Below are 26,692 nucleotides of genomic sequence, written 5' to 3' on the forward strand. Positions count from 1 at the left end.
CAATTCGCTTTGCCTTTGGTCTCAACACACAATAAGAAGCATGCTCATGTCGTACTGTCCCGTTTGGGAAAGAGTGTCAGCTCTTTAGTCAGTGAAAGTCAGGGAGTTTGACATTTTAATTTGGACAGTGGCGTCCCATTTCAACAGCACTGACTCCATTATTTCAACAAAAGAATTGTGTTACATCAATTTCTCTTTGGTTATGAAACAGTCTTCATTCACTAATTATTTTGAATTTCATCCACTTTCCAGTTTTTTTCATCCAGTGTGAATTTCGATAAAACTCAACACTTTGTACACAGATGTGTGACATTAAAAGCATTTCAGGATCTCACAGTAGAATTATTGTGAGATCAGTGTTTCTGTTACATAATACAAATTATTTGTTGTTGTACGACACTACTTCCAGCACAGTGAAGTCATCATTCAGCCTTTTATTTTCACCATTGGCTCTTTACACAGCACAGCAGAACTGCTGCTGATTCAACAAAAGAACAGAAACAATCATCCATAATCTTCCTGGACTGTTTTCTTAGTTTGACGTTTGAAGGTGTTTCTTCTATTAGTGTACTTCCACATGTAAAGTTAGCTGAAGGCTGCTGTGCACTTGTTGTTGTAAATGTTAGTTTAACTCTGCCACAAACATGATGAAGCTATGTGAGGGTTTTAAACTATTCTCATGTAATCTGTCTTATACTTGGTGAACTTGTGTGAACTCTCTGCTGTTTCTTACATTCTCAACGTGCTCTTCATTCTCGCCCTTCAGCTCCCACGTGAAGCTTTCCACTTGCATGAGTCGTCAAAGTCCTTGTCCCCGTTCACATAAAACGCTTGAGTTCAAACTTTCCAAACTTCGCAAAGAAACAAAATCAGCCTTCAGACTACCTCACGTCATCCTTGAAATTGATATTACAATGTGTTATTGAGATTCAACCCTGCTGTGAAAATGGTGAGGCTGTAAATCTTTTGCTCACGTGGTGCTGACTGATGTGTTTTGTCTTTCCAGGGACGTCATGAGTTTGGGGATCACGCTGGTGGGCCATCAGAAAAAGATCATGAGCAGCATACAGACTACGAGAGCCCAGATGCTGCACCTCCACGGCACCGGCGTCCAGGTGTGACGAGACGAGACGGGCCGCCTCAGACAGGGCGGGAACAAACAGAACCTTTCTGGAGCAGCACCTCGGATGCAACCGGGATAACGGTCAAAGTAAACGGACATCTGTTACGTCAGACTCTTCCGGCGCTGTCTGGAGTGAAATCATTCCTTTGTTCCTCAGTGAAGGATTGTGGTCCGCCTCTTCAAAGGGCACTAAAGAGAGGAAAAGGGCAAAAAAAAACAGCAACTAAAAAGAAACTACCTGGACGACACGACTTTCTTCTTTGTAGAAGCGCTTACTGACTCAACCACATATCAAACGGCGCATTAGAAAGGACTTTATGTTTCTTTAACTCAATGAATGATTTAAGTGCACACCGTGGCGATGGAACAAAAACCAACCGGTCTCCTCGCGGTGGTTTCACTGGTTTCTTTTTCTAATTTGTTAATTTTCTTTATCTGCCACATTGACATGTTGTGGCAAAGGTTGTGTTTCGTCTTCTCTTTGGATGTGACAACAGGGTAAACTCTTTAATCCAAATGCAGAGGGAACGTTCTTCGGTGCAGATTTAAAGGTCCTTTTCGTGCTGGACTGTTTGAACTGTTTGCAGTGACTCGTGTTTTCCTTCATGTGCTGTTGAAGTGAAAATGGTATCCTCACATTCTTGGGTTCTCGACATGGTTTCGACTTTTTAAAAAGTTTATATTAAGGAATTTTCTGATAAGTGCAACACAGAGGAGATGCAGGATTCAGATTGTTCTTCAAATCACCAGACTTTTATATCAGAATAGCAATATCCTTCATCTCAGTGTTGACTACAGGAAGCAGACTTTCAGAGCAGTGACTTGGTTATTGAGTCGAATGTTTCAGCACAACTAGAAGATTGTATTGAAATCGCAGCCACCGCGTTATGTTTTGCCATCATTTTGCCTAAAATGTTGCACGCCGTGTTTGTTTTGGTGCATTGATCAGCTGCAAATACAATCTTTAAGGGTGGATCCAAGAAAAGAGTAGACGTGTTACTGCCTTAAAATGTATTTAGATTTAGTATTGCCACTATTTTAGGCACTTCAGTGGCAATGCTTTCTGCGGCTCATTTCAAGGGTGGACAAGCTCCCTTTTGCTGTCCTTGTAGCGTGATGTCTTTTTATCTGGAATTTCAAACTGGGGTGGACGGGCACGGTTTAATGCCATGAGTGACATATTCAGCAAGGACGAGTTGGACTAAACAGAGCAATAATTACCAGGTAGAAACGGTCCTCACCTGACATTTTTTAAGATGCTAGGTGGAAACGCATGTGTGTGCTGTGCTGAGAACAAACCCTTTGGAAAGATTAAGTCATCGCTGGAAAGGAAAGGGAAGGACAGGACAGGACAGGACAGGACAGGACAGGAAAGGAAAGGAAAGGAAAGGAAAGGAAAGGAAAGGAAAGGAAAGGAAAGGAAAGGAAAGGAAAGGAAAGGAAAGGAAAGGAAAGGAAAGGAAAGGAAAGGAAAGGAAAGGAAAGGAAAGGAAAGGACCTCTTTGACCTAAAAAGGCGTTGGAAAGTGCTCAAAATACTGCCGTGCCAAGTCATCAAATGAAATAATCATGTCGCATTTTGCCACGATGATATGCGAAACATTTGATGAAAATCTTACATGGCATGGAAATGTTGAATTGAGTGGCCGCAGAGATGAAAGAGGCACCATTTGAAACACTAGAAAGGTGCCAATTAGTCACGCTGACATCATCTTCTGACACATCGTGCCGCCCAGAAATCAAAGAGCCCCTTCAGGGTTTGGGTATGAAAACGCAGGAACAAACGTCGGAGCCCGAGTCAGATGCAGAGCGTGCTGTTAAATCCCTCCATCCCGGCTCTGCAGGCGGTCATGCAGCTCCCTTGTTTATTCATGCATCTCGGTGTGTGACGGAACATGCATTAAAGTGTTTCTCAAGATTGCTCCTCTTTTCTTCCACACGGCTTTGTATGTAGAACAGAGATGAGGAGGCTTTTCAGAAGATGTGCTTAAAAGCCAATCAACCTATTTGGTGCCATCTGTTTCCACTTCAAAAAAAGAAAAAAAAAAAAAAAAGAAACGAAAAGAAAAGAAAAGTTTCACTGTTAAGTATGTTTTAGTGCGGTATTCTTGGATAAGAAATCCTAGTTATTTAACTGTCACGTGGTGTTCCCAGAAGACAACCAGTATATCCTCTTTCACTGCTGCTCTAACCGGACAGATAAATCTATATTTTCACGTTTTTTTTCACGTACAGTTAATAAAGAAAGTAGAACCACATCAGGAATCAACCTTGAGCTCTCCAACAAGCTTTCTTCACTCTCACCATTGTCACCTGGAGTATGTCTACATTGAGCGAGATGCATTTGAAAACCCTTGTTTTTCTCTGGTTTGACCCGGTGTCCCCACTGAGCTGGTGAATGAACATGGTTGATAAATCGAGCAGAGAAAACGGAGAAGGCCGATGACTGGCCCGACTGTGAAAGGCCGAGTCACACCGCTAAAAAGGAAGGTATCGTCTGAAAATGGATAACAGCCTTTCTATTAAAACTTATTTCATTTTATATTTATGACAGCTTTGTGATCATAAAATACTGAACTGCAACAGCTGCAACAATTTTTTTTCAACTATAAAATGCCAGAAAATGCTGATTGGACTTTGCCAACTAATTTGAGCACTTTTGCTGATAAAACCTCACAGCTAAACAAGATTTTGAGAAGTTACTACTCCAAACTGCTGTTCACTAAGAAGTCGTTTCAAAACAAAAGTCCCAAATCCACAAAAATGCGCTTTTATATTTGAGGCAATGAGCTGAGTGATGCTGAACTGTGGACGGTGTTTTAATCCTAAACTGCGTTAACCACTCCGACTCCATTGGAGTCTGATCAGTCTTTTAATCTGACTCTCAGCAAGAAAGCAAATAAGTGTATATGATAAAATGTTGAACTGTCCCTTTAACAAGTAGCGTTTATAAGCATCTGTCAAATTCAGATTTGTGATTTCTCCCATTTTCTGACAACAGCAGTAGAATTTTTTTTAAATATGAACAACTAAACTGTTCGTAAAAAAATACATTTGTAGACCTAAATATACGCCGGTTTAGTGTGGATGCTGCTTCCAACCATTAATTACTGACGGAATCAACTTTGTGAAGAAGCACCAGGACTTAGCCCTGACCAGACCTGTTCGTCACGCACCCTCTTTATCCACAGAGCAGAGCTCAGCATTGGGCTTAGGCCAGACCTTTGAATTTAATACCAGCATGAAGTCATTCAGTCAGCGCAAAACTCCTCAGTCCCCCCCCCTCTCCCACACACACACACACACACACACACACACACACACACACACACACACACACACACACACACACACACACACACACACACACACACACACACACACACACACACACACACACACACACACACACAATCACAACCACACACACACAATCACAACCACACACACACACACACAATCACAACCACACACACACACACAATCACACTCTCACACACTTAACACACACACACACACACACACACACACACACACACACACACACACACAATCACAACCAATCACACACTCTCACACACAATCACACTCTCACACACTTAACACATATACACACACACAATCACACACACACACACTAACACATCCACACCCACATCCACATTCATACACCCACCCACACGCACACACACACACACACACACACACACACACACACACACACACACACACACACACACACACAATCACACACACTCTCACACTCACACACTAACACATACACACCCACATCCACATCCATACACCCATACCCCCCCACACACACACAATCACACCCGCCCACACACACAATCACACACACACACACACACACACACACACACACACACACACACACACATACACATCCATACACACACACACACACACACACACACAATCACACCCCACACACACCCCCACACACTCCCTGCTCTGGTTTTAAAGGAGGCATCTAGAGGAAGCCCTTCACACGCCTCCATTTGACAGCAGACAACAGTTTGAGCCAAATTGAGATTAAGGCCAGAATACAATCAAGAGATCAGCTGCAACCTTCACTAATCGTACATGTCACCGTCTCAGCTTTCTCATTCACATTCTGAACTTCAGGTTGTTAAACTTTGGACAAAAAAACGGTTTCAGGCTCTGTTTCAGGAAAGAAAAACACAAAAAAACAACAAAACAAAGGTGCGGGACGTAGAGTGTTGGTTGAAATCAGGAATAGCAGATAGATTTATGAAGTTATTTTTCAAATCTCGTGGTTCAGCAGTTGGAAATCAGTTTCACCACTTTGGCGAGGTGTTGGGTAATTCCAAAGAGTGCAACACTGTCGATTGTGTCAGAACGAGCCGAGATTTGAGGGGATCTTTGTATATGTTCTAATTGTAAAACTTGTACATTTTATTTATATTGTTTTTTACACATATTACTCAGTAGAGCTCTAAATACATTGAAAATGCACTATATTTTTGTATCTTGCAGATGAATTATTGTCACCCACAAGATTTCAGTTGTACATACTTTTTCATTTAGGACCAAAGACGGCTGATAGGATTCCCATCTTTCCTTTGACTCTGTTTTGATTTTACTTTTTAGTTTGTTGTACAGTAATACAAAATGTTGATTTATTATTTATTTTTCTGTGATGAAAGTATTGAGAATATCCACTGGTTAAAAGTATTTTCCCCAGAAGCAGAACTGTAAGATCATTTAATTAGACAATTTCTTGTTACATAGACAATTCTTTTTGCTTTGTAACCTTTGTAATAGACTGTACATATATTTTTGGAAATATAATACAATCTCTAGAATTTGCGTGTGTCCTTTGGAGTGTTTTTACCATGTTTATTTTTTATAAATGTATGATGTTCAAATCCAAAGCTCATTTGAGTTTTGGTGACATTTATTTAATGATGGTCTTTATCATTTGCTGCGAGTATTTGGGTGACAAAAAAGATTTTAGATTTGTTTCATTCATTGTTTTGGTCCATACAAAAATGTACCTGACTGATTTCCTTCTAAAATAATTAAGTCATATCATTCAAGAAAGCTTCTTTTCAAAAGTGCAGAGTGCACACTGAAGTTAAGGTTTATTAGTTTTAACCCATGACTTTATAAATTAGAACTTATTTTAGGTTGCCAAAGATCTTTCCTTCTTACATGGATAACTTAGCTTTAACTGGAGTTAGCTTGGATTTGCTCCGTGAACGCACACGAGCAGCAGTCTCTGAACTTATCAACCCACCCTCATATTGTTGATGATTTTTGGACTTCTCTGTATTTAAAATCACCTCAAACTTGATTTAAAACCACTTGTGCCCTGAAGATCAAATCCACAAAACTCCAGCTTGTCCTGAGCTGAATCAAAATCAAGACTCATTTTAGCGACAAAACATTTCTTATCATCGAGGGAAGGTGAGAAACTGTGATGTGATCATGATTTTAAATGACAACAAACGACATAGCTCATTAGGAAATCAACTGAACTAAAAAATGTCTGTAATCAGATCAATTAGCCAAAACATTAGGACCACGCCCACCAAAATTCAGCAAAATGTAACTTGACGTGTTACAACACAAACACATTTATTCACTTCACCCGGTGTGCATCATGTTTTGGATCATCACTGTATGTATATACTACAATTTCAATGGAAGTTGTCTTCAGCATACAGTAAATTCACCCCACATGAGATTTTGGTTGGGTTCATTTTCCCAGAATATTTGTGAGGTCAGATATTGTTCAGTGATTTCCTTTCTGATCTGATACAAATTAAAGCCAATGCTTGTATCGTGACATCAATGTGACAACAATCATTCAAACAGAAAAGGAAATGACGCTATACTAAATGCCCATTCACACCATGCCTACATGCAGACCCTACTTCCTGCCTTACCACATCATGGTCACTGTACTTCCTGCATTGACACAGAACATTGGCTCTCAATGTAAATGGTGACATGCAGAACCAATCAGTTTGGGCACAGTTACCGGGGATATTGGGTCGCTCATTGTGAAGATGATCCAGGCATTGAAGAAGAGAAGTCATGAATCAACAGGATTAACATGTTTGAGTGTGGATGTGCCTGAGAAACCGTGTGGACATTCTTACAAACTTGTTTGTACATGCATACATGATAAGACAGCCAGAACGGTCCAAACACTCCTTCAAACTTCCCTGTTTTGTAATATAATCTTCCCAAAAGTTCCAATTATTCCAGAGATTGAATGGATTTCTTCTGATCACATCTTTCAGCAGTTCCAGTATTTATTTTGGTAAGTCCAGTCGTGGCTCGCCATGCTGTCTCTGAGCTGCTCGACTGTCTGTGTGAAGCACAACTTTGGTTTTCACATGAATTTGGCTTTTTTCCAATTCCTTTTCTGTGCGGCTACTCCTCACTTCCCAGCTTAAACTGCACAGTCTGATCCGGCTTCAACGGTTAGATCATTTACTAAAGTGTCTCACTAAGATCGTACATGCGGAAAAGAGGAATGGTGCCCTGATGCTTTGTCTTACAGCCTGGCTTTAAAATCTAAAGACAGATACTTATCTTAACAGTCAGTGGATAAAGTCTGCTACTCTTAATCGGTCATCATACGAGACACACTTTACAACCACTTTGCTTCTCTTTAGTTTCATCCTTCAAAACAACCTCAGCTCAAGTTAAATGGCTGAGTCGTGCTGTAGCTTGGGTGACAAATAACGTATAGGGTATGTCACCCAAATCCCCAACATCATTAAGAAATAATTAACAGCAAGAAACCCATTCAAACAACTAATAGAAAAAAGACAAAGAACATCAACAGAAAGTGAAAAAAACGCCATCTGCTCATGAAGATTGTGATATTTCCAAAACAAAAAGCCTGTTCGATGAGATTGTTTACTCAACTCTGTATCTGGTGAAAGATGTCTCAAAAATCAGTCAAATAAAATGCAAATGAATGAGCTTTTCGATCTGCTACTGTTACATGAACATGAGGTTCACAGAGATCAACAGTTTGGTTCCATTAAATCAGAGGAAGAAGGCGTTGGAAAACCATAAAAAGGTAATTATCACATATCTTTATTTCATATGTATTATTTAATGTGCTCAAAATAGGGCTGATGTTTTTTTTTTGTTTTTTTTAACATTTAAGTCAAAGATTTCATGCACATCATGAGATATTTCAGTTAAATCCATTTCCAATGCATTTTTCATATTTTGTTGTTATTTTTCTTTATTTGTTTATTTATTTACTTACTTCAGGCAAATGCAAAGTTGTGATATTTCCATTTTTTTCAATTTACACTATTCCCTATTAGATGAAAGTATTTAAATTGAAAGTGTGTGCATAAAAACAGGTGGATGGATGCTCCCCTGCACATCTTGGCATGCTGTAGTGAGAAAGTTACATCAAGTTGTGTTTATTAGGAATATTTTAGCATTATTCAGAGGCCACAATACATAGACAGTTTGTGCATTGCTTTTATGACTCCAGCTCTTCTGTTTTCAATGTGTTTGAATTTAGCAGAAGTGTGCCCTCCAGATGACTTCAGCAAAACTAAAAGTATTTACTTTACAACCGTTTCCAAAAAAAGTTAAGAAAAATCAATGTAAAATTTAAATAAAAACAATGCAATGATTAAACCCTTATTTAATTGAAAATGGACCAAAGACAACTTAACAAATGTTGAAACAGAAATTTAATTTGATGAAAAATGTATTTTCGTTTTGAATGTGATCACAGCAACACGTCTCCATAAAGTTGTTCTAGGATCATGTTCACCACTGAGCTGCATCACCTCTTCTTTTAACAACACTCTGGAAAAGTTTGGGAACCGAGGAGACCAGTTTCTGGAGTTTTGAAAGTGACATGTTGTCCCATTCTTGCTACCCATGCCATGTGCACTAATGCATCCATGTACCATCACAGGTGCTGGCTTTTGAACTGAGTGCTGATAACAAGCTGGATGGTCCCTCTCCTCTTTAACCTGGAGGATGCAGTGTCCATGATTTCCAAACAGAATCTCAGATTGTGATCCATCAGACCTCAGGACAGTTGTCCACTTCACCTCAGTCCATCTTCAATGATCTCGGTCCAGAGAAGGCGGCGGTGTTTCTGGATCATGTTTCTATCTGGTTTCTTCTTTGGAGAGTTTTAACCTGCATTTGTGGACTGTGCTATCCTATGCTAGTCTTTGCTTACAATAATACTATATATGTATGCCATATTATATTCCTTGTATACAATCTCGTATTAATCAACTATTAATCCTCAGGCGTATGCAACAGGCTGTTTCTGTAGAGGTCAGCGATACTGCTGAGGTCAGCGATCCTGTTGGGGTCAGCATGCTGCTGTGCATAATAACAAGGCCACAGGCCTCAACCTGTAACGGTTGATGGTACGACCATTAGTTTCACCTCCTGTCTTTCTTATTTCTTCCGAGTCATAAAACAGGAATAAGTTACTGACCTGAGCAACACGTCCCCACAAGGCAAGACGGCCCACCTCGACCAATCAACAAAGGACACATCACCATACATGACTTTTTGGTTCCTGTACTATAAGAAGACTGGGTCAGGGAGAGTCAGGAGTTCAGACTTCGTGAACTGACACATACTCTGTTGCGGTCAGGGAAACATAGTCTGGACCCAGAGCTCTGTAAACGGATTATTCTGCTGCTGTTAAATAAATACCTTGAAGCCTGACATCTTCTCCTATTGCCTCATTAAAAGAACACGCAGGACTGGGGGCTTACACATATTGGCTTTGTACTAGCATGAGCCCGAGTCCAACAGGATGCAGCGATGAACTGTGTTCACAGACGATGGTTTTCACAAGTGTTCCTGAGCCCATGCAGTGATTTCCAACACAGAATAGTGTGTTTTTAATGCAGTGCTGCCTGCACCATCCAATATTGGTTTCCAGCCTTGTCCCTTGTGTTCAGAGATTTCTCCAGATTCTCTCAATCTTTTAATGATATTATGAACCGTAGATGATGAAATCAGAAAAATGTGTTCTAATTTTACACTGGGGAACATTAATCTTAAATTGCTGCACTATTTTCTCATGCAGTCATTCACAAAGTGGTGAACCCTTTTCTATCTTCACTGCTGACATCAACATATATCAACATTTGATACGTTGTCTTTGGTCTTTTTGCAATCAAAAATAGGTTTACATGATTTGCAAATCATTGCATTCTGTTTATATCTACATTTTCCACAGCTTCCCAACTCTTTTGGAAATGGGGTTTTACTAATGAATTGAAAAATATTTGGAATATTTTGTGATCAGAAAATATACAATAACGTGATGATTTATATCGCTTGAGCCAGGCCGGGAAAACAGTCGAACTAATGTATCAGCAGATACAGTATCTATTCAGATGTATTATCAATGTGAGGGCTTCAAAGGAGTGTTGTCATAAATAACTAGGACTCAGGTTTTGATTTGTATTTGAGTGTTGGACTTCACGCGTTCATTTAACCACTTCAACTGCACAAATCTATCAAATGAACCACATGTTTTCTGTACATTCTTGCTCTCAACGCTGTTTCATGACTTCCGTGTGATACATTTTATTCAGAAAGTCTGCGTTGGTGCGTGGGGAGGTTTGGGGAACATAACCTTGCTTCAGCTTTCCTGAAGCTGTTGTCATTATCAGCTGTTTACCAGTATTATAAACTTGTAGGAGAAAAGCAGCTAATGCTGACCAATCACAGTTCTTGTGGTTTCCTTGTGATACCTTTCAGACGCTGTAGCCCCAATGTTTATTTGTATTCTGGAACAGGTGTGTGTCAGCAGGGTGTGAGAAAATCCCTTAAATCTGAAGTACACAGTAAATAAAGCATGGGAGTAGTGAAGATGTATCATCATCTGTGCATACTTCAGACAATAAGTAACTCAAACCTACAGCACTGCATCTCCATTACACATTGTATTGTCAATGTATCATCTTCATATTTTCTTTTACTCTCAAAACTCAGTTCTAGCCACAAGGATCAACTCCTTCACCAGGGAATATATTGTATCTGTCAATCTACTCACAGCATCTCATGAAACAATGTATTTGAAGACAGTGTTCAGACTTGGCTGTGTCTTTTGTTTCATCTACGGATACAGTTTGTAATAAGACAGCTTTGGATCTGCTGCAAGGTGTTTATTTTAATTAAGACAAGCCCCAGCTAGCAGTTTCTCTTTTCTGTCAGTACTGTGCATCTGTGTTGAACACACACAAATGAAACAGGTGTCAATCTTCTGAGTAAGAGTAGAGTCTGTATGTGATTTCTCTGCATGGTCCTCTTTACATTTAATTAGCAGCAATCGTTATTGAGTCAGATTCCAAGCGATTTGATTCCAGTTGTCAGCTAATGACCACTCTGTATTGCATCACATATTGTCCCTTTACATATCAGAGTACAAAATGTCTTCATCTACATCTCTTAAATAAACTCATGTACTGCCGCAGACAAACAGACGAACCTGGGAGACTGTCAGAGGAAGATAACAGGAAAATAAATCATTTGCATTTGGCAATTCTGCAATAATCCAGAGCCCGGCATCACCATTATTACAGTATCTGACATTTTGCATCTAATATAGAAGTCAAATGGGGATATGGAGATGTATGGTTTTAAACTGTGTAAATTGATTAGACAAGGAGCGTGCAGGTCTGACTAATGGTTTACCTGTTGGACTCCACAGGGAAAACAGATCATGACCCATTTACAAAACAAAGGCTTTGCTTTTCACACTTCAGGTGCATCCTTTGGGAAATATTATGTGGTATTTACAGATGCAACAACGTCGACTTTTCACGCCTAATCTGTTACTCTTGTCTTGAAGAAAAATAGAGGTGATTTCTGGGGAAAGGGCCCCTGTTTCCTAAAAAAGAGCTGGTGCTTCATCAAAAGTTTAGCCCTAGACTTACCTGCAGGGAGAGAACATCAATCCATTCTCATTAGGTTATTTTCTCATTTTATAAAAAAAAAGTGTTTTTGCAAATTAGAACAAGTTGTAAATACTGTATATTTTTGCATATTTTAAGGCCAAAGAATATGTAGCCTTAGTTTGTAGAGAATGCGGCTTGCAAGACGACAATACTGTACAGAGAGAGATAGAGTAGATAGAATAGATAGAATAGAAATCAGAGCTGTGACAGTCACACTACAATTAAAGTTCAAGATGCACGGCACAGTGTCATAAAAAGACAGTTTGAAAATCGATTCAGTTCAATTTTACAAGTCATCTCAGGGCACTTAACATAGTGAAGACCTTACAACACTGTAGAGAGAAACCCAAGAATTCATCCAGCAACAGCTGGGAGGAAAAAACTCCCCTTTAACAGGAAGAAGAAACTCTGACAGAACCAGAGTCAGAGGCCAGAGGCCATCGGCCTCGACCGGCCAATCGGCCAATCACCACACCCAAAATCAGTGTTACCAATTTAGCATCTGGCCCAATATTAAATATGGTCACAATCTTCCCTTCTGTTCCTGAGTCGTGATGTTTAACAATGCCCATAAAAGTGTTTTTGCCGAACATCTTGATGTCACAGGGAATTTTGACCTTTGACCCTTTGGCTATAGAATGTTATGACTTCGGCAACTTATCCTACTCATAATTGTGGGAAATGTTGTCATACTTGCTGTGCAGTGTTTCCCCTAAGATGCAGTTGTTGCAGCGGAGGTTAAGCATGCGTGCATGTGAAAAACATTTGACGTTTATTGAACATAAAATATTGAACATAAAATATGTATCAACAACCACCCTATTGCAGTAAAATTAGAAAATTCAAACATGATTTCCATAACAAGGTATACATTTTTTCTTTGACCCAAATCACCCACTGGGTGACCGTTACCATGCAGGAGCTGTCATTCCTTATCTCCATTCCTCACTTTTAACGGTCCTTTTTCCAGAATAACTTTTATCATTTCACACATCAACGATCTCCTGTTGGTTTTACTACAACACTTAGTTTAGGATTATGTGCTTTTAATTCATTTTCCGGATTTTTTTTTGGGGGGGGGGGATCTTCAATAACTTCAATTCATACACAGTTTAGGACTTCAAAAATCCATTCACACATCAATGGTCTTCTATTGCTTGTTCTACAACTCATACTTTGAAAAATTGTGCTGTTGCATAATTTTGAAGATTTTTTTATTGAAAAAAACAAAGCAGGAGATTATTGATATTTGATATGATTATTTATTGACAACAAACTAAAAAAGACTGAAGTTATAGATATTTTTTTTTCCAAATAAAAAAAAAATCCTGCAAATTAAGCAGAACCTTATTTTTTCAGTCGGTGTCGTCTCATCCTGCCCTTAAAAAAAAAAAAAAAAGTTGAAACGACGGCGGTTCTGTTTCAACAGTGGACTTGCGCCGCTGCTAATTGCATATAAGGGAAACACTGCAATTCAATATCTGGTGAAATGTTACAAATAGTCACATTTCCCCGTCCTGTTTCTGACCCACCAAAATCTTATCAGTCCATCCTTAAGTCCGACTGAACGTTTGAGCCACATTTGAAGAAACTCCCTCACGGTGTTCCTGAGCTATGGTGCCTACAAGAATGGGACAGATGTGTGGTTATGGTGACTTTGACCCTCTCTTTTGACCCCTAACATCTAATCATCTTATTGTTGAGTCTTAGTAAACATTTGTGCCACTTCTGAAGAAAGTCCCTCAAGGCATTGAGATACTGCATTCACAAGTACGGGACAGATGTGAAGGACAGTTACCGTGACCTTTGACCCCCAAAATCGAATCAGTTCATTCGTGGGACAAAGTGAATGCGTGTGCTTAATTTTGAAGACATTCCCTCAAGGTGCTTATGAGATATTGTGTTTATGAAAACAGGATGTTTGGATAATCTGAACATAAAATGCCTCCTGCTGTGGCTCTCGCTGTCACACAGACATGACAATGGAAATTGGATAGATTTTGTCCATATGACCTTTAGTAAAGAGAAACATTGACTGTGTTTCATTGTCCTCTGAGGATCAAAGTTGTAAGTATGTTGGACCTCTGACCATATTGGAGATCATTGATGGGTGTAAATCTTCCATAGTAATGGACTTTAATGGGCAGTTTATAGAATGAAAAGAAGGAGGGAGAGAGTGGTCAGATATGCAAGAAAGGTCCACTAAGGCCTGCACAAATCAGCACTATTCAACTGTTGTTTACTTGTCTTCTTGATGCTAAATGTCCCTGTTGGGATATACATCCTAAACTATCCAATAAGATGTTGATGTAAACACCATTAAATGAAGTGATGGAATAGATAGGGGCTTTAACTCTGCACTGGCTGCTTCATTTCAGTCCACCGTGCTGCAGTACACACAGGAATAAATGCATCACTATCATAACGAATGTATTCATCCGAGCAAGGGTCTTCACATGATAAAAAAAACAACCAAAAAACCACCTCCTACTTTCACATGCCAGGCATCCATCATCAGAACTGTTCAAACTCGTTGAGAAATCAGAAAGCACCTCATCAGCTTCAACACTGCTAACAAACAGCAGAACCTTTCCTTGATTGTTCCCTTTCATGTTGCGTGAATCTCTGAGTAAAAAGCTACTCAGGCTCCAAGTGTCAGATGTCAACAAAATAATCTGAAAATCAAACACCATCTCCTGGCGTAATCTTCTTTCTGGTTTCATCATTTGCAGGGTAAACATCATATTTTCAGCATAAAGTAATTGCGTTCCTCTGAAGCTGCTCTTAATCAACAAGTCCTGATAAATGATTATGACAGAGGTAATTAAGAAGCCTGAATGATAGTTACAAGGGCATCTGAACAGCAGGTATGCTTTTAAGAAAAATGTATGAATAATGAGCAGGCGAGTCACATCACCAAATACAATCTTCTGGCAGGAAGTTAGTGATTACCTCATAAGCTTTAAATTTGTATATTTTTGACGACATACTATAGTAAGGCATTTTTATGATATTTTAAACAACATGCTCTACCAAAAAGTTTTTTTTTTGACATTTTGAATGACAATATAATATAAAATTGTTCTGAAATTTTGGATGACATGTTACATTTGTATGACATTTTGGAAGATATGATATCGCATGATGTTTTTATGGAATTTAGGATGACATGCTACAGGGTGACATTTGATCACATTTTGCACAACATTACTTTTTTATTTAGATTTTGGACAACATACTATTGTATGAAAATGTCTCTACATTTTGGACGACATACTATAGTATAACATTTTTTGAAGTTTTGGACTACATGTATACCATGTAATCCACAAATATAGTATGACTTTTTGGACGTAATAAAATAGAATTAATTATTTTTGACCTATTTGGACAACATACTAGAGTATGCTTTTTTTTTTTTTTTTGATGACATATCACTGCTGTTTGACATTTTTTTGATATTTTGGAGGACACAGTACAGTGTGACTTTTTTATGACTTTTTCGACGCCATAGTATAATATAAAAAAATTTGGAAAGACATATGATAGTATGACATTTTTATGACCTACTACATACTATAGTATGACATTTTGGACAAAATACTGCAGTATGACTTTTTTTTTTGATGCCATACGTATGTATGTCTGACGTTTTTATGACATTTTGGACAAAATACTTCCCTCTGCTTGTGGTTTGCAAAAGATGTTACGTTGATAAAAAAAAAAAAAATCCCAAGTTGCTGATTATGACAAACAAACTTTTCCCTAATTTAGAGGAAACTGATACCGTTCTTTTTGAATCTTTTATCGAACTGCCAAAATATCCCGAGTTTCCGAACAGGGACCTCAATCATTAGCAAGCACAGTAACTGCACCTAAAAAAATGAGTTTATTTATCACATTCAATTTCACAATGGCTGTCATCAAAATTGAAATAATAGTTTTTGCATGTCTGTCTGAGCTGACAGCAAAAAAGGCCAGAAACATTTCGCACCCTGCCTTTTTCATTAACATGAAAGATGACAGGGAGTTGGCACTTGTTGAAAATGTGTCATTCACTTCTACCGCAGAGAAAACATGCTAATTTCTGTATCAGTCTTATCCTGCATAACACCAGCTATTCTTTTAGAGATGTCATTCTGAGTTACTGGTGCCGATTCCAAGTTCTCTGAAAGTGCAGTGTCAAACTCCGCAAAAGGATGTACCCGCTCCACAAGTTTGCCCCTGTTTGAGCTGCCAACAGCTTCATCGTGTCCCCTGGATGCAAGTTCTTGGTGTGCAAGATACAAGGCTACAACAATGAGTCTCATCAGAATATCTTTGTCCCTCTTTTTCAGTCGATTGTGCTTCTTTACACTAATGCTTTTTGCCAGGTCCAGAGTTTCGTCAACACTGATGCATCCAAAGGCTTTCCATTTCACGGCGCAATCTACATGACGTTTGGATTTCCCATGTATCTTAATTACCTGTGACAGGTTGGCAAGGTTGATGAATCCTGCTGTGGCTCACGGACTGTTAAGTGAGCACAAATCCCTGTCAATAGAGGACCCAGCCAGTAGAATAGCCGCTGAAGTTTAGCGCTACCAGCTGGCCACTTCACTCAGATATATCCAGTGTCAAAAACTACCTTTTTATTTTGTATCACCTTTGGATACTTTGGAAACATCCACACTAATATGTTTTGATGTAAAACTCATAACGTTTGCTACCTCTACGCAGTAGAAAATCCCATCTCATTAATTTGACACATGGAATGTCTGAATCCCTCTTTTCGTTCTGTAAGTAGCTCCAGTTTGACATCGGCCTGCCATCAGATTTCATTTTAACTTGCTGGGAGTTCAGTAAAACTTTATTTTTACTAAAAACATCCAATGTTGTGTTCCAAAAGGCAAACTTGCGTGCTAACTAACTATTTTGATTGCATGTGCGTGTTAAAAACTGACAAGACTGGAAACATGCAGTGCACTACAAGTACCCGGATGGTGCACTTTAAACGGTCAGAAAATTTAGTATGAAACGCTGGATACTTTGCACTTTCCTGGCTCTGTAGCGGGAAATGAAGGAACACTCACATGAAGAATTACCAAAGTGCGGGTCAAAGTGCACAGAAATGTTTATTTTTCATGAAGTATCACCAAACTACTGCTGGACAGAGTCCATCAGTGTGTGTATCATCTGCATCAAACAGAGTGCACAAAAACATGTTAATTTATGTGTGAATAAATTCAAGCTGCAGATATGTTGGCAGGTGATGCATTGAAATGCTACGGTGATTTGTTTTGTTGGTAAGTGCAGAACGGCAGTTACATTTGAGACAATACTACCCTGTCAAAAAAAAAAACTCAAGTACAACATAAGTCTGTGTGCTAACAGGTACGACTGCAGAGTGTGAGTACACTGAGGGAAGTACGCCATTTGGAACAAAGCCCAAATCTTCACTTCTATGACTGCACATGCTAATGTTGCTAACGGTAATATAAACATAAAGTGGCTAACGGTTATCTGCCGTTACTCAATGACGTTGACAAAATGCTATGAAGTGATTGGTGAGATGTCGTGATTGGCTCCTCTTGCCACGGCCCTGACTAATCACAGTTTGACCACGGCATGCCAGTCGCCTCATCCGATTGGTTTATCAGCTGATCTATCTTTTTTTCATTAAGGCATGCCAACTCGGCCCGTTCTCCTTGTGGACATAAGATTAGTCTTTTAATTGCAATATAGTGTTTCACCACATATGCAGCAGAAAACAGCAGTACCTTAATACTAAACTATTTCAGCACACTGAGAGATGTTTCATACTTGTTGACGAAATGATGACCATAATAATAGTAAATAATAAGCCTGGAAAATAATCATGTTACTCTATAGCATAATCCTTGTGCATCCATCTACAATAATTGCAATATGCTCATTTCCCAGGGTGAGACTTGCCTCAAGTAGATATTGCTATTCATTAAGTATAGTATAGATAAGTAGAGCACAAGGTGATTACAATCATTTGTTCCTCTTCCTAAATCAAAGGATAATGTGTTTCTAATGCAAATCTGACCAGCTTACCTTGAAGAACACTAATTTACCATTCCGCTTTTCTTCCTGAAACTAAATTTCATCTTGATTAAGTGTTGCAGTGGCAGTCAGATTCATCAAATGTCTGGACTGAGAGTGTCTTGGGATGCTTTGGGCTGATTGAGAGTGACCGGGTGCCTTTGGATTCATGGGGTCCTTTTTATGGTCAAGCCCGTGGCACCTTCCCGCATTAAATATTTAAGGAGGCAGTAAAATATTGCTCCTCCCGCTATGGTCTGCAATCCCCAAGGTAGATGATCAGTTTCACAGGCAGGCAAATGCCTCAGTGGGAAAGGTTGATGGATTTGGCAGATACAATGGTTCCTTCAAAGACACAGTGGAGCAGAATGAGTGATGGTGCTGCTGCCATTAGCTCGCTGCGGTGTGAGAGAAACCGCTCTGCCTTCAGCTCCGGAGAGGCTCCTTTAAAATTAAATCTGTTGCACCAAATGCAAATTATAGTACACAGTAAATATTTGAGAAAACCTATAACTGAACCCACTATGGAAATAGGTGCTGTAGCATCCTGTTTGTGTTTCAAACCATTTTCAACTTCTTGTTAAAACTGCGGGTCAATCTGGCAACGCTGATATCAGCTGCGTGAAATAAAGTTAATGTGCTTTAGCAGAACTGTGGCAGCACAATTAAAAGTGTGTGAATGTTTCTAAATGAAAAGAAAGAGGCACAGATGGTTAACAGTGTGACTGATTGATTGAAAATGAAGTCTGGGTGTATTGTCAGTATATACAAATATATACTAGTTCTCATCAACTGCTGTCATATTCACTCCCGTTCAACAGCTTGCAGAGCAGCAGTCTCTGTTGATGATCAGACTGAGTGACTTCTGCAATACCACAGAGGAAAGTTCAACAGATCCACTTGGATGGCAATAATGCACTGACATTTGGAAAGACTGTGAATAGTTTATGTGTTGATATTCACTGTAATTGCAAGTGTTTGGTTTGATTTGAACTTAAAGTGGACTTTGAGTTTTGGAAAAATGCTTGTCAGCTTCAACACCACAGAGATGTGAGACAGACAGGGCTGCCTGCAGCACACAGAAACCAGAAAAAAGTAGTAAGTGAAGTGGTATTCATAAAAGATTGTCATAAAATATGATTCTGTTATGACAGATTGAACTCTTAACACCTGATATTTTACTGCTGTACACTAACTTTTTCATTTTAGCTGTTGCGAGCCTTTAAGTCCCCAAAGGCTCCATTGTTATTGGCTAATTTGAAGTGAAATAAGAGTGCCTCGTCTCTTCTGAAAGATGGGAGTGGGATCGTTGGATTTATCAGTCAGTAGGTCCATGACATCAACATCAAAACATCAACCTTTATATATCCTATGAGCAAGTGTTAGCATGCTAATTTTCTTAAGTAATTCATTGATGAATGTAAATTTGACCTGCAGAACATGAATGTGTCTGAAGTCATGTGTGTGAGTACGCTAGCATTGAGGTTAAACTCAGCATCATAAAGTCAACAGCTTGGCTGTAGTCTGTTCAAACCCTGTTTTAACCATTCAAGGGCAAAGCAGCAGGTCTTGGATAAGCAGACAGTGTGAGCATCTCCAAGTGTACCTGCTATTTTGGTTCATGTAGGTTCAGCTGTACAAAGTGTGTGTGTCTGTGCACAGTATACGGTAAGCCAGCCCCACTGCTGGGTTTTCACCACACACACTGCTGATCTGTTGATCCAGACCTGTTGCACATGCCTGTCTTCATCCACCATATCCTACTACCTCCTTCATACAGTACCATTGGAAGTTTGGACACAATAAAGGGTTTTTATTAATCAGCTGACCCCTCTTGTCTCTGTTCTGATTATTCTTCAATCAAGTAACATCTGTAACTCAACAAATCTTTAATCAAATGTGACCGTAACTGACACAGACCACTGCAACTGCAACTTATGGTCAATGGTCATGATTTTTTTAAGCAATATGCAAAATCAATTAAAATCTATAACTCCACATATATGTATTCAAATATTACCAACCTTAACACAGACAATCTTTGCATACTAGATATCACGTCTTTAAAATGACCAAACGGTGACTCTGTGGTGATATAACACATCTTCCTGTAATTTGTTTGAACAGTTTCTATTTTCCCAAACATTTGATTAAATTTCCCTAAATTATTTCATAATACACCTGATTTCATCAGAATGATGTGATTTTTTTCAAAATTGTATCACAAATATTTTGACTTTTTGGTGAATTTTAAAAGTAAACAAACACAACTTTTTCGCTCATGTAATGCCATTCCCTAAACTTTACAAGACGTTAGTGTAAATGCAGGTCTCCCCAGTGAAACAGTCTGTCACCGTCTCTTGCGATCCGAAGGTTCATGGTTCAACTCCACGAAGGGACAACTTGTCAACAATGCTGCAATCTGCTTGGATCATTGCCACAAGACAGATTCACCCTAACCTGGTTAGGGTGAAGAAAAAAGATAATAGTTAGGGATCAAATGATGGCTTGAACCATGCCCTTAAAGTTATGCAACCTTCATTGCCATGGTAACAGTCAAATGTTGTTTTAAAAAACTGTCCAGACTTGTAGGTTTAAACTGGGAGTGAACAGCAGTCTCCTGCAGCCAAGTCCAATGACGCATCTAAATATCCACCCAACCCACCTCCTTTCAAGGAAAACTCATCTTATGTGAATGTCTTCTGAACTACATCGCGGCTCCAAAGCTCAAGATTCTCATTATTCATTGAGCCGTTAGAGGTCGCCCGACCTTAAACCGTAACTGTGTATCAAGCTGTTTGCACAAAAGACCGATGGGTTTGTTTTCTTGGAGGACAGTCTCAAAGATAATGAGGGCCTGATGCGACGTCCAGCATGATTCATGTGGTATTGTTTTCAGGTTCTCTGTTTAATGTATGTCTTTTGTAATATATATGTGCATGTTTTTTTGTTCTCCGTATTCTTCTGGTCAAAGTTCTACATTGCACAGTTTTCTTCACAAAACAATTCAAACAACTGGTTCATCAGGAGCAAAGTTCATTGACATTGTGTGTACAAAAGAGGGAATCTCTCTTAAGCATCCACCATCTTGTCAACAGGTCTGCTGGAAGCAAACAAAGCAGTCCAATCAGGACTTATCAGTAGCATTCCAGCAGTCAGAGTGATTTGTGTGGGTGTATGCCAGTGTAAGGTCAGGATGTGCTTCTCTGCAAATCGCGCTCTCACCGGGCAGCAATGTGAGGCATGAAGTGGCGAGGAAATCACAGAATGGAATATTGTAAATTGTGCTGAGCGGGAGAAGTGGGGCCAGCATTATGACACCATTATCTTTCCATCTGACATGAGATGTGCCGCATTATTCAGGGCGAATGAATAGGTGGAAGATCCTGGAGGCTCGGCTGAGTGGAGGCGGGCAAACAAAACAATAGATGAGTATTTATACCGTGGAAGCACTGTCTAGAGATTACTAACAAACTGATAACGTGCATGATATGCCATTCCTTTAACAATGATTAGATTGTGCACATTTGCAAATATTCATAAAACAAACAGCTGTTGACATCTGTCCCTTCGCTGCTTTATTTTGCACTAACACATTTGCATAGAACATTCTGCTGCCTCGGAAATCAGCCACAATTCATCGCAACTCTGAGACTGAATTCATAATCGTCTGGTCCGACTGGCAAACAGCTGCTTGGCTGTCCTCTCTCAGGAAGCTTCATTTTGATAAACACAGCTGATAAACGCGCTTCAAACTGCATCTAGTAATCACTGTAATAATGACAGTGCTCAGCTAGAATACATGAGAGGGTAGACGTGCTTGGGATGTGCCTTTAGGAGATGCAGCTTGATGGAGAGGGATGGTCCTCAGCAGCCACATCCTATAGGGTTTCTCTTCACCTACTGGGGGTGGACGGGTCGATGCTCAGAAGCCAGACCCAATAGGGGTCCCTAATGGGGCCTGTATTGATCCTAGCATGGTGTTCACCCCATGAGTCTAATGGAAAAGACCGCTGAAAAAATAAAAGGGCAAAGCGGTCTCCACTCTCAGAGTTTGGATCACACATCGGGGCAGAAGTGTTCACTTTGCTTTGCCTTTTTCAGAAAAGAAAATAGTTGTAGAAGATGTTTATTCTGAGCTGCTGGGAGCAGAGTGTTTCTGAAAGGTGAGCTAATATAGTAAAAGAGCAGCTGAGGAGGCTCATGCTGGAAAAGCAGGCTGTCCTTGAGTGCTTCACTCCCCCCTTGGAATAAGTGCTCACAGCCACCAGTGATGATGTATAGTCTACATGTCCCCTGATGACCTTGATGCCGTATATTGAATGTAAACTAGGTTCGAGAGCATGCTTGCACATAAAGTGTTGTACATAAAGGGGTCATTGTCAGTCCTAAGGCCAGATAAACAGGCAGCCTATTTGGATCAGTCTTGGGTAGTAAAGATGTAGTGTGTGGCACAAATCAGCCCAGTACCCCTACGGAGGTATATTCATATTCAACTGGAGCCCACAATTATATCCAGAGATGAGCAAGATGGTGGATGGGCAGCTGAGGAGGCAGTTTGAATCCAGTTTCTTTTTTGTTGTTGTTGTTGTTGTTGTTGTTGTTAGTGGTTTCGAGCAGCAGGGTTGGAGATTGCAACCACTCCTCTGTTCAACCTACAGTGGCTGTAAAACTTGTGAAAATGCAAACATCCCTCGGTGTGTGTTTGTCTGTTTTGGGCCACAGTAGAAACATGGTGTGCGCCATAGGAAGCTCCCTATCTAAATAAGAAGGGCTCATTGTATGATAGTGAAAACACAATGATTCTTAGTTTGAGGTGATTATACACGAATGAAAACATAATTATGAATATAATATTTAATTTCTACTAATAAATCCCCTAAATCCTACGCACTGAACCTTTAACCACACCACAGTTTAATTGGGACAATCATAATTCCCTAACCTTCACCACACTGTACTTGAAAGATATTGTAGAGAAATCTTATTAAAAAAGTTTTCATCTGAGCAGTGTAAAGTATTAAATATAACCCCTGATTGAACATAAAATGTATGCACTACTAATATACATAATACGATTTGCAGGATTATTAATTTCAAAAGGTCCATCTAACCAAATGGACTTCACCACTTTATATCATGGGGATAATAATAATAACTTGATTTACTGCCATTCAGTTTCCTCCCATTAACATCATCTGTAAATACATATTCATCCTGGTTATAATCCTGTTCAGGATTTGGTATAGAAAATAACCTTATTCTTCATATTCTTGTATGATTTGTATGACAAACATTATCACAGTATCATATTATCACTGTTCACTCATGCAGGATTGTCTTTGATGATTCCATATTGCAGACTGTCTGTCTGTTCTGCAGTAGCATCTGCTATTAATATCAGACATGGAGGAAGACCTTTAGTTTACGATGAAGATGTTTGGGAGGGATGTATTTAGACCACCCACTCTCTCTTTGAGATTAAATTGAGGATGTGTTAGTGTTGTTAGTTTTGGAACTAAGTTCTGGAAATGCACAACTAAAGAGAACAGGGAAATATTAAAGTATTTGGATATGTAAAAATCCAGGTAAATTACTATTAGAGCTACACAAGAAAAAGAAAATACTTGAATTCCCCCTTTTTTTTTATAATAAACTTCTACCTGTAAAATATATATAAACGTAGTCAGTAACAGCTGCAAAACTATCAGCCTATCTTTTCGGTTCTTCTTAGTAACGTAACATAATTTCTTTATAGCAAAATGATGTGTACATTATGTTAAGTAACTAGTTAAGTATTTATTTTACAGCTGATAAGCTGATAAGCATGAACAAAATTTAACGTGTTTGTGTCCGATAGTGTTTTCTCAACAAAAGAATCTTCTATAATCTTTTCTATAATATCTGTAAAGAGGATGTCTATGTGAATCAAGTGGAGGCAGGAAGGTTTAGACAGAAAAATGTAATGATTCTCAAGCAAGTACTGCATTCTTTCTTTTAAAAGCTGGATAAATTTGAGCCCAGAGCCAATAACATGCACCTTAACACTGATAATAATCCAGCTTTAGACGCACAAAACCTGTAGGATGGAAGCTGGAACTCTGACCATTCTTACAAAGCAGTCCAAGGACTGCTTTTAATGACTATCAGATGCTGGAACATCCATGTGTCCAACAAAGAAATGACCTGAGGTGTCCAGTCCTTGACTTTCACATATCTGGAAAGTTTGTACTGGATGATGTAATTGAATATTTACCCGATGTAGAATAATATATAATAATGCTCCAATTCCATGTTTCCTGCTCGGTTTTAAAGTGTTCACATTTGTCAGTTTTCAGCTGGGAAACAATCCTTTTCTTTTGATTCAAAGATAAATGTTTCCCGTTGTCATAATTTATGGCAGCTATCATTACTGCAGATTCACTGATTACCAAATTAACCTTCAGATCACTATTCAGCTGTAATTGTTCATTCTATATCAGCCTCTAATGCAGCTGTCAGCTGCAGCGCACATCTGCAGGGAAATTGAGTATATGGGCTAAAATAAGATGCAGCAGCCAGCGCGGAGATGCTTTCTAACACAAAGAGGATCCTCTGCATTGTTCTGCAAACTTTTCTCCATCTGGCAGAGTTCACTCAGATCACTCAGCCGGGATTTGTGAGAAAGGTCAACTAAATGCATGATAAAATGATTGCCTGCAGATTAAAGTGCTGTTCTGCTAATGTTTACTGAGTTGCTTGAGGAAGCAAAAGTTTTGCTCTTTTCTTTCATAAAAAAAAAAAAAAAAAAAAGATTCTGTCAACAATACTGCTAGACAGGCAATAATTTGATTTAAATTTTACAACTTGAAATATCCACATGGAGTGACTTTAAAGCAACAAATAACTGGGTTGGTGGATGTATTCCAGCAGGTTTCACCTCCGTTTGACTGTCACAAAACCTGTGATTTTATTTCCACTTGCTGTGCACGGGCCTTGTTGTTGAATTGTTATATTTCCATCATACGTTCCTTAAAAAAGGGGCATTTGTTTCACTGTAAAACTGGAGCTGGATGTTTGTTGAATATATTGAATCAACTATTTTTTAAACTTATCTATTGAGATTTTTTTGTAATGCTTTATTTTCTGAGTTGATATTTTCCAGTGAACTTCCTGGATTCCTTTTTTTTTTTTTTGTGATTTCGTATAAATCAGCTGATATTTAGCTGTAAGAGATAAGTACATTTCTACAAAAAAAAAAAAAAAACTAAAAACAAAGCCCGGCACAGTTTGGTAGCTGTAAGTAAAATGGAAAAAAGGAATGTTTTTCCTCAGTTAAATTACGAGTCAAAATTATGCATTAGGTGATTGAAAAATTGTTTGTAAAGGGACTTATTGAATATGGACTGCTAAGGTTTATTATAGATCTGCTTTAGAATGCTTATTGGGTGCATTTTTACCTGTAGTTTTCCGTTGCATTGGACATTCCATAATTGTGTGTATTAAAGTGCTTTGATGCTCAACAACAAATAAACCAACTCAGTTTTATACTACCAGTTAGACCTTCTGCTTATTATTGCTGTAACCTTCAGATGTGCTGCTGATTGGGTTTTATGCATTTTACAGGGTTGCAAACAACAGCAAGAAAGATGGCATTCAAGTTCCTGGCAATCTGTTTCAATGCCTCGTTTTTATATGCGCATCAATCTGTCAGTGTGTTGAAATAGTTTATTCCTTTTTACAGTAAACAATGAGTGATATATCAGTTTCACTTAGCTTCTTCTCTTTTTGCTGCTTTTTTGTTTGGTCACAACCTGTTTTCTTTCAATAATAAGCAGGAGAAATCCCAAAGGAGTCTCACTGGCTAGTCTTCTCTTAGTATACACATGATTAATTTGAGATTACAGTATAAAAGTACTGCCACATTTACCTCGAGTAGGAGAACCCATTCCCACTTTGAAGTTTTGAAATGAAAAGTGAACTGTATGAAGCGTACCAGCTTGATAAATATATCACTCAGTTCGGTTCATAATACCGATACCGATGGTGTATGTAAAATAAATTCCTTGAAGAAAAAGCTTGAAAGCTTGAACTGAACACTAAGTTCATGAAGAGCTGGCATCAACTAGTCATGGATTTCAACAACCGTGTGTCATCATCAAAGGTACATAAAATCATTAAAAGCTCACAGGAGTTGTATACAAGGGCTTAAATTAATATTGGATGGCCGTGATCTTCAGGCTCTCCTGTGTCACTGCATTAAAAGCAGACACAATTCAGTCATGGAAATAACTGCATGGGCTCAGGAGCACTTCTGTAAACCATTGTCTGTTGCTGAATCCACTCATGCAGATTGAACTCCATCATGCAAAGAATTTATGAACATGATCCAGAAACACCGCCTTCTCTGGGCCCGAGCTCATTTAAGAGGGGCTGAAATGACGTGAAAAACTGTCCTGTGGTCTGAAAAATATTTTTTTGGAAATACTTTTTGGAAATCATGGACACTGCATCCTTTTGGATAAAGAGCAGAGGGACCATCCACATTGTTATCAGCACACAGTTCA

General features: G+C 39.0%; 1 protein-coding gene across 4 annotated transcripts in view; it reads left to right on the forward strand.

The window, feature by feature from the left end:
* The window catches only part of epha7 (eph receptor A7), an 88,580-nt gene extending 84,078 nt beyond the window's left edge, over nt 1-4,502 (forward strand). For all 4 annotated transcript variants that reach the window (XM_069705822.1, XM_069705823.1, XM_069705824.1 and 1 more), the window contains exon 17: nt 1,007-4,502. In XM_069705822.1, coding sequence (XP_069561923.1) covers nt 1,007-1,121 — 115 coding nt within the window. In that variant the 3' untranslated portion in view covers nt 1,122-4,502. The remainder of the gene's footprint in view (nt 1-1,006) is intronic.
* The last annotated feature ends 22,190 nt before the right edge of the window (nt 4,503-26,692 follow it).

Source organism: Brachyistius frenatus, unplaced genomic scaffold, assembly GCF_029030835.1.
Source record: "Brachyistius frenatus isolate BFR_SWC_R1_liver_20210118 unplaced genomic scaffold, ASM2903083v1 Contig_59, whole genome shotgun sequence".
NCBI lineage: Eukaryota > Metazoa > Chordata > Actinopteri > Embiotocidae > Brachyistius > Brachyistius frenatus.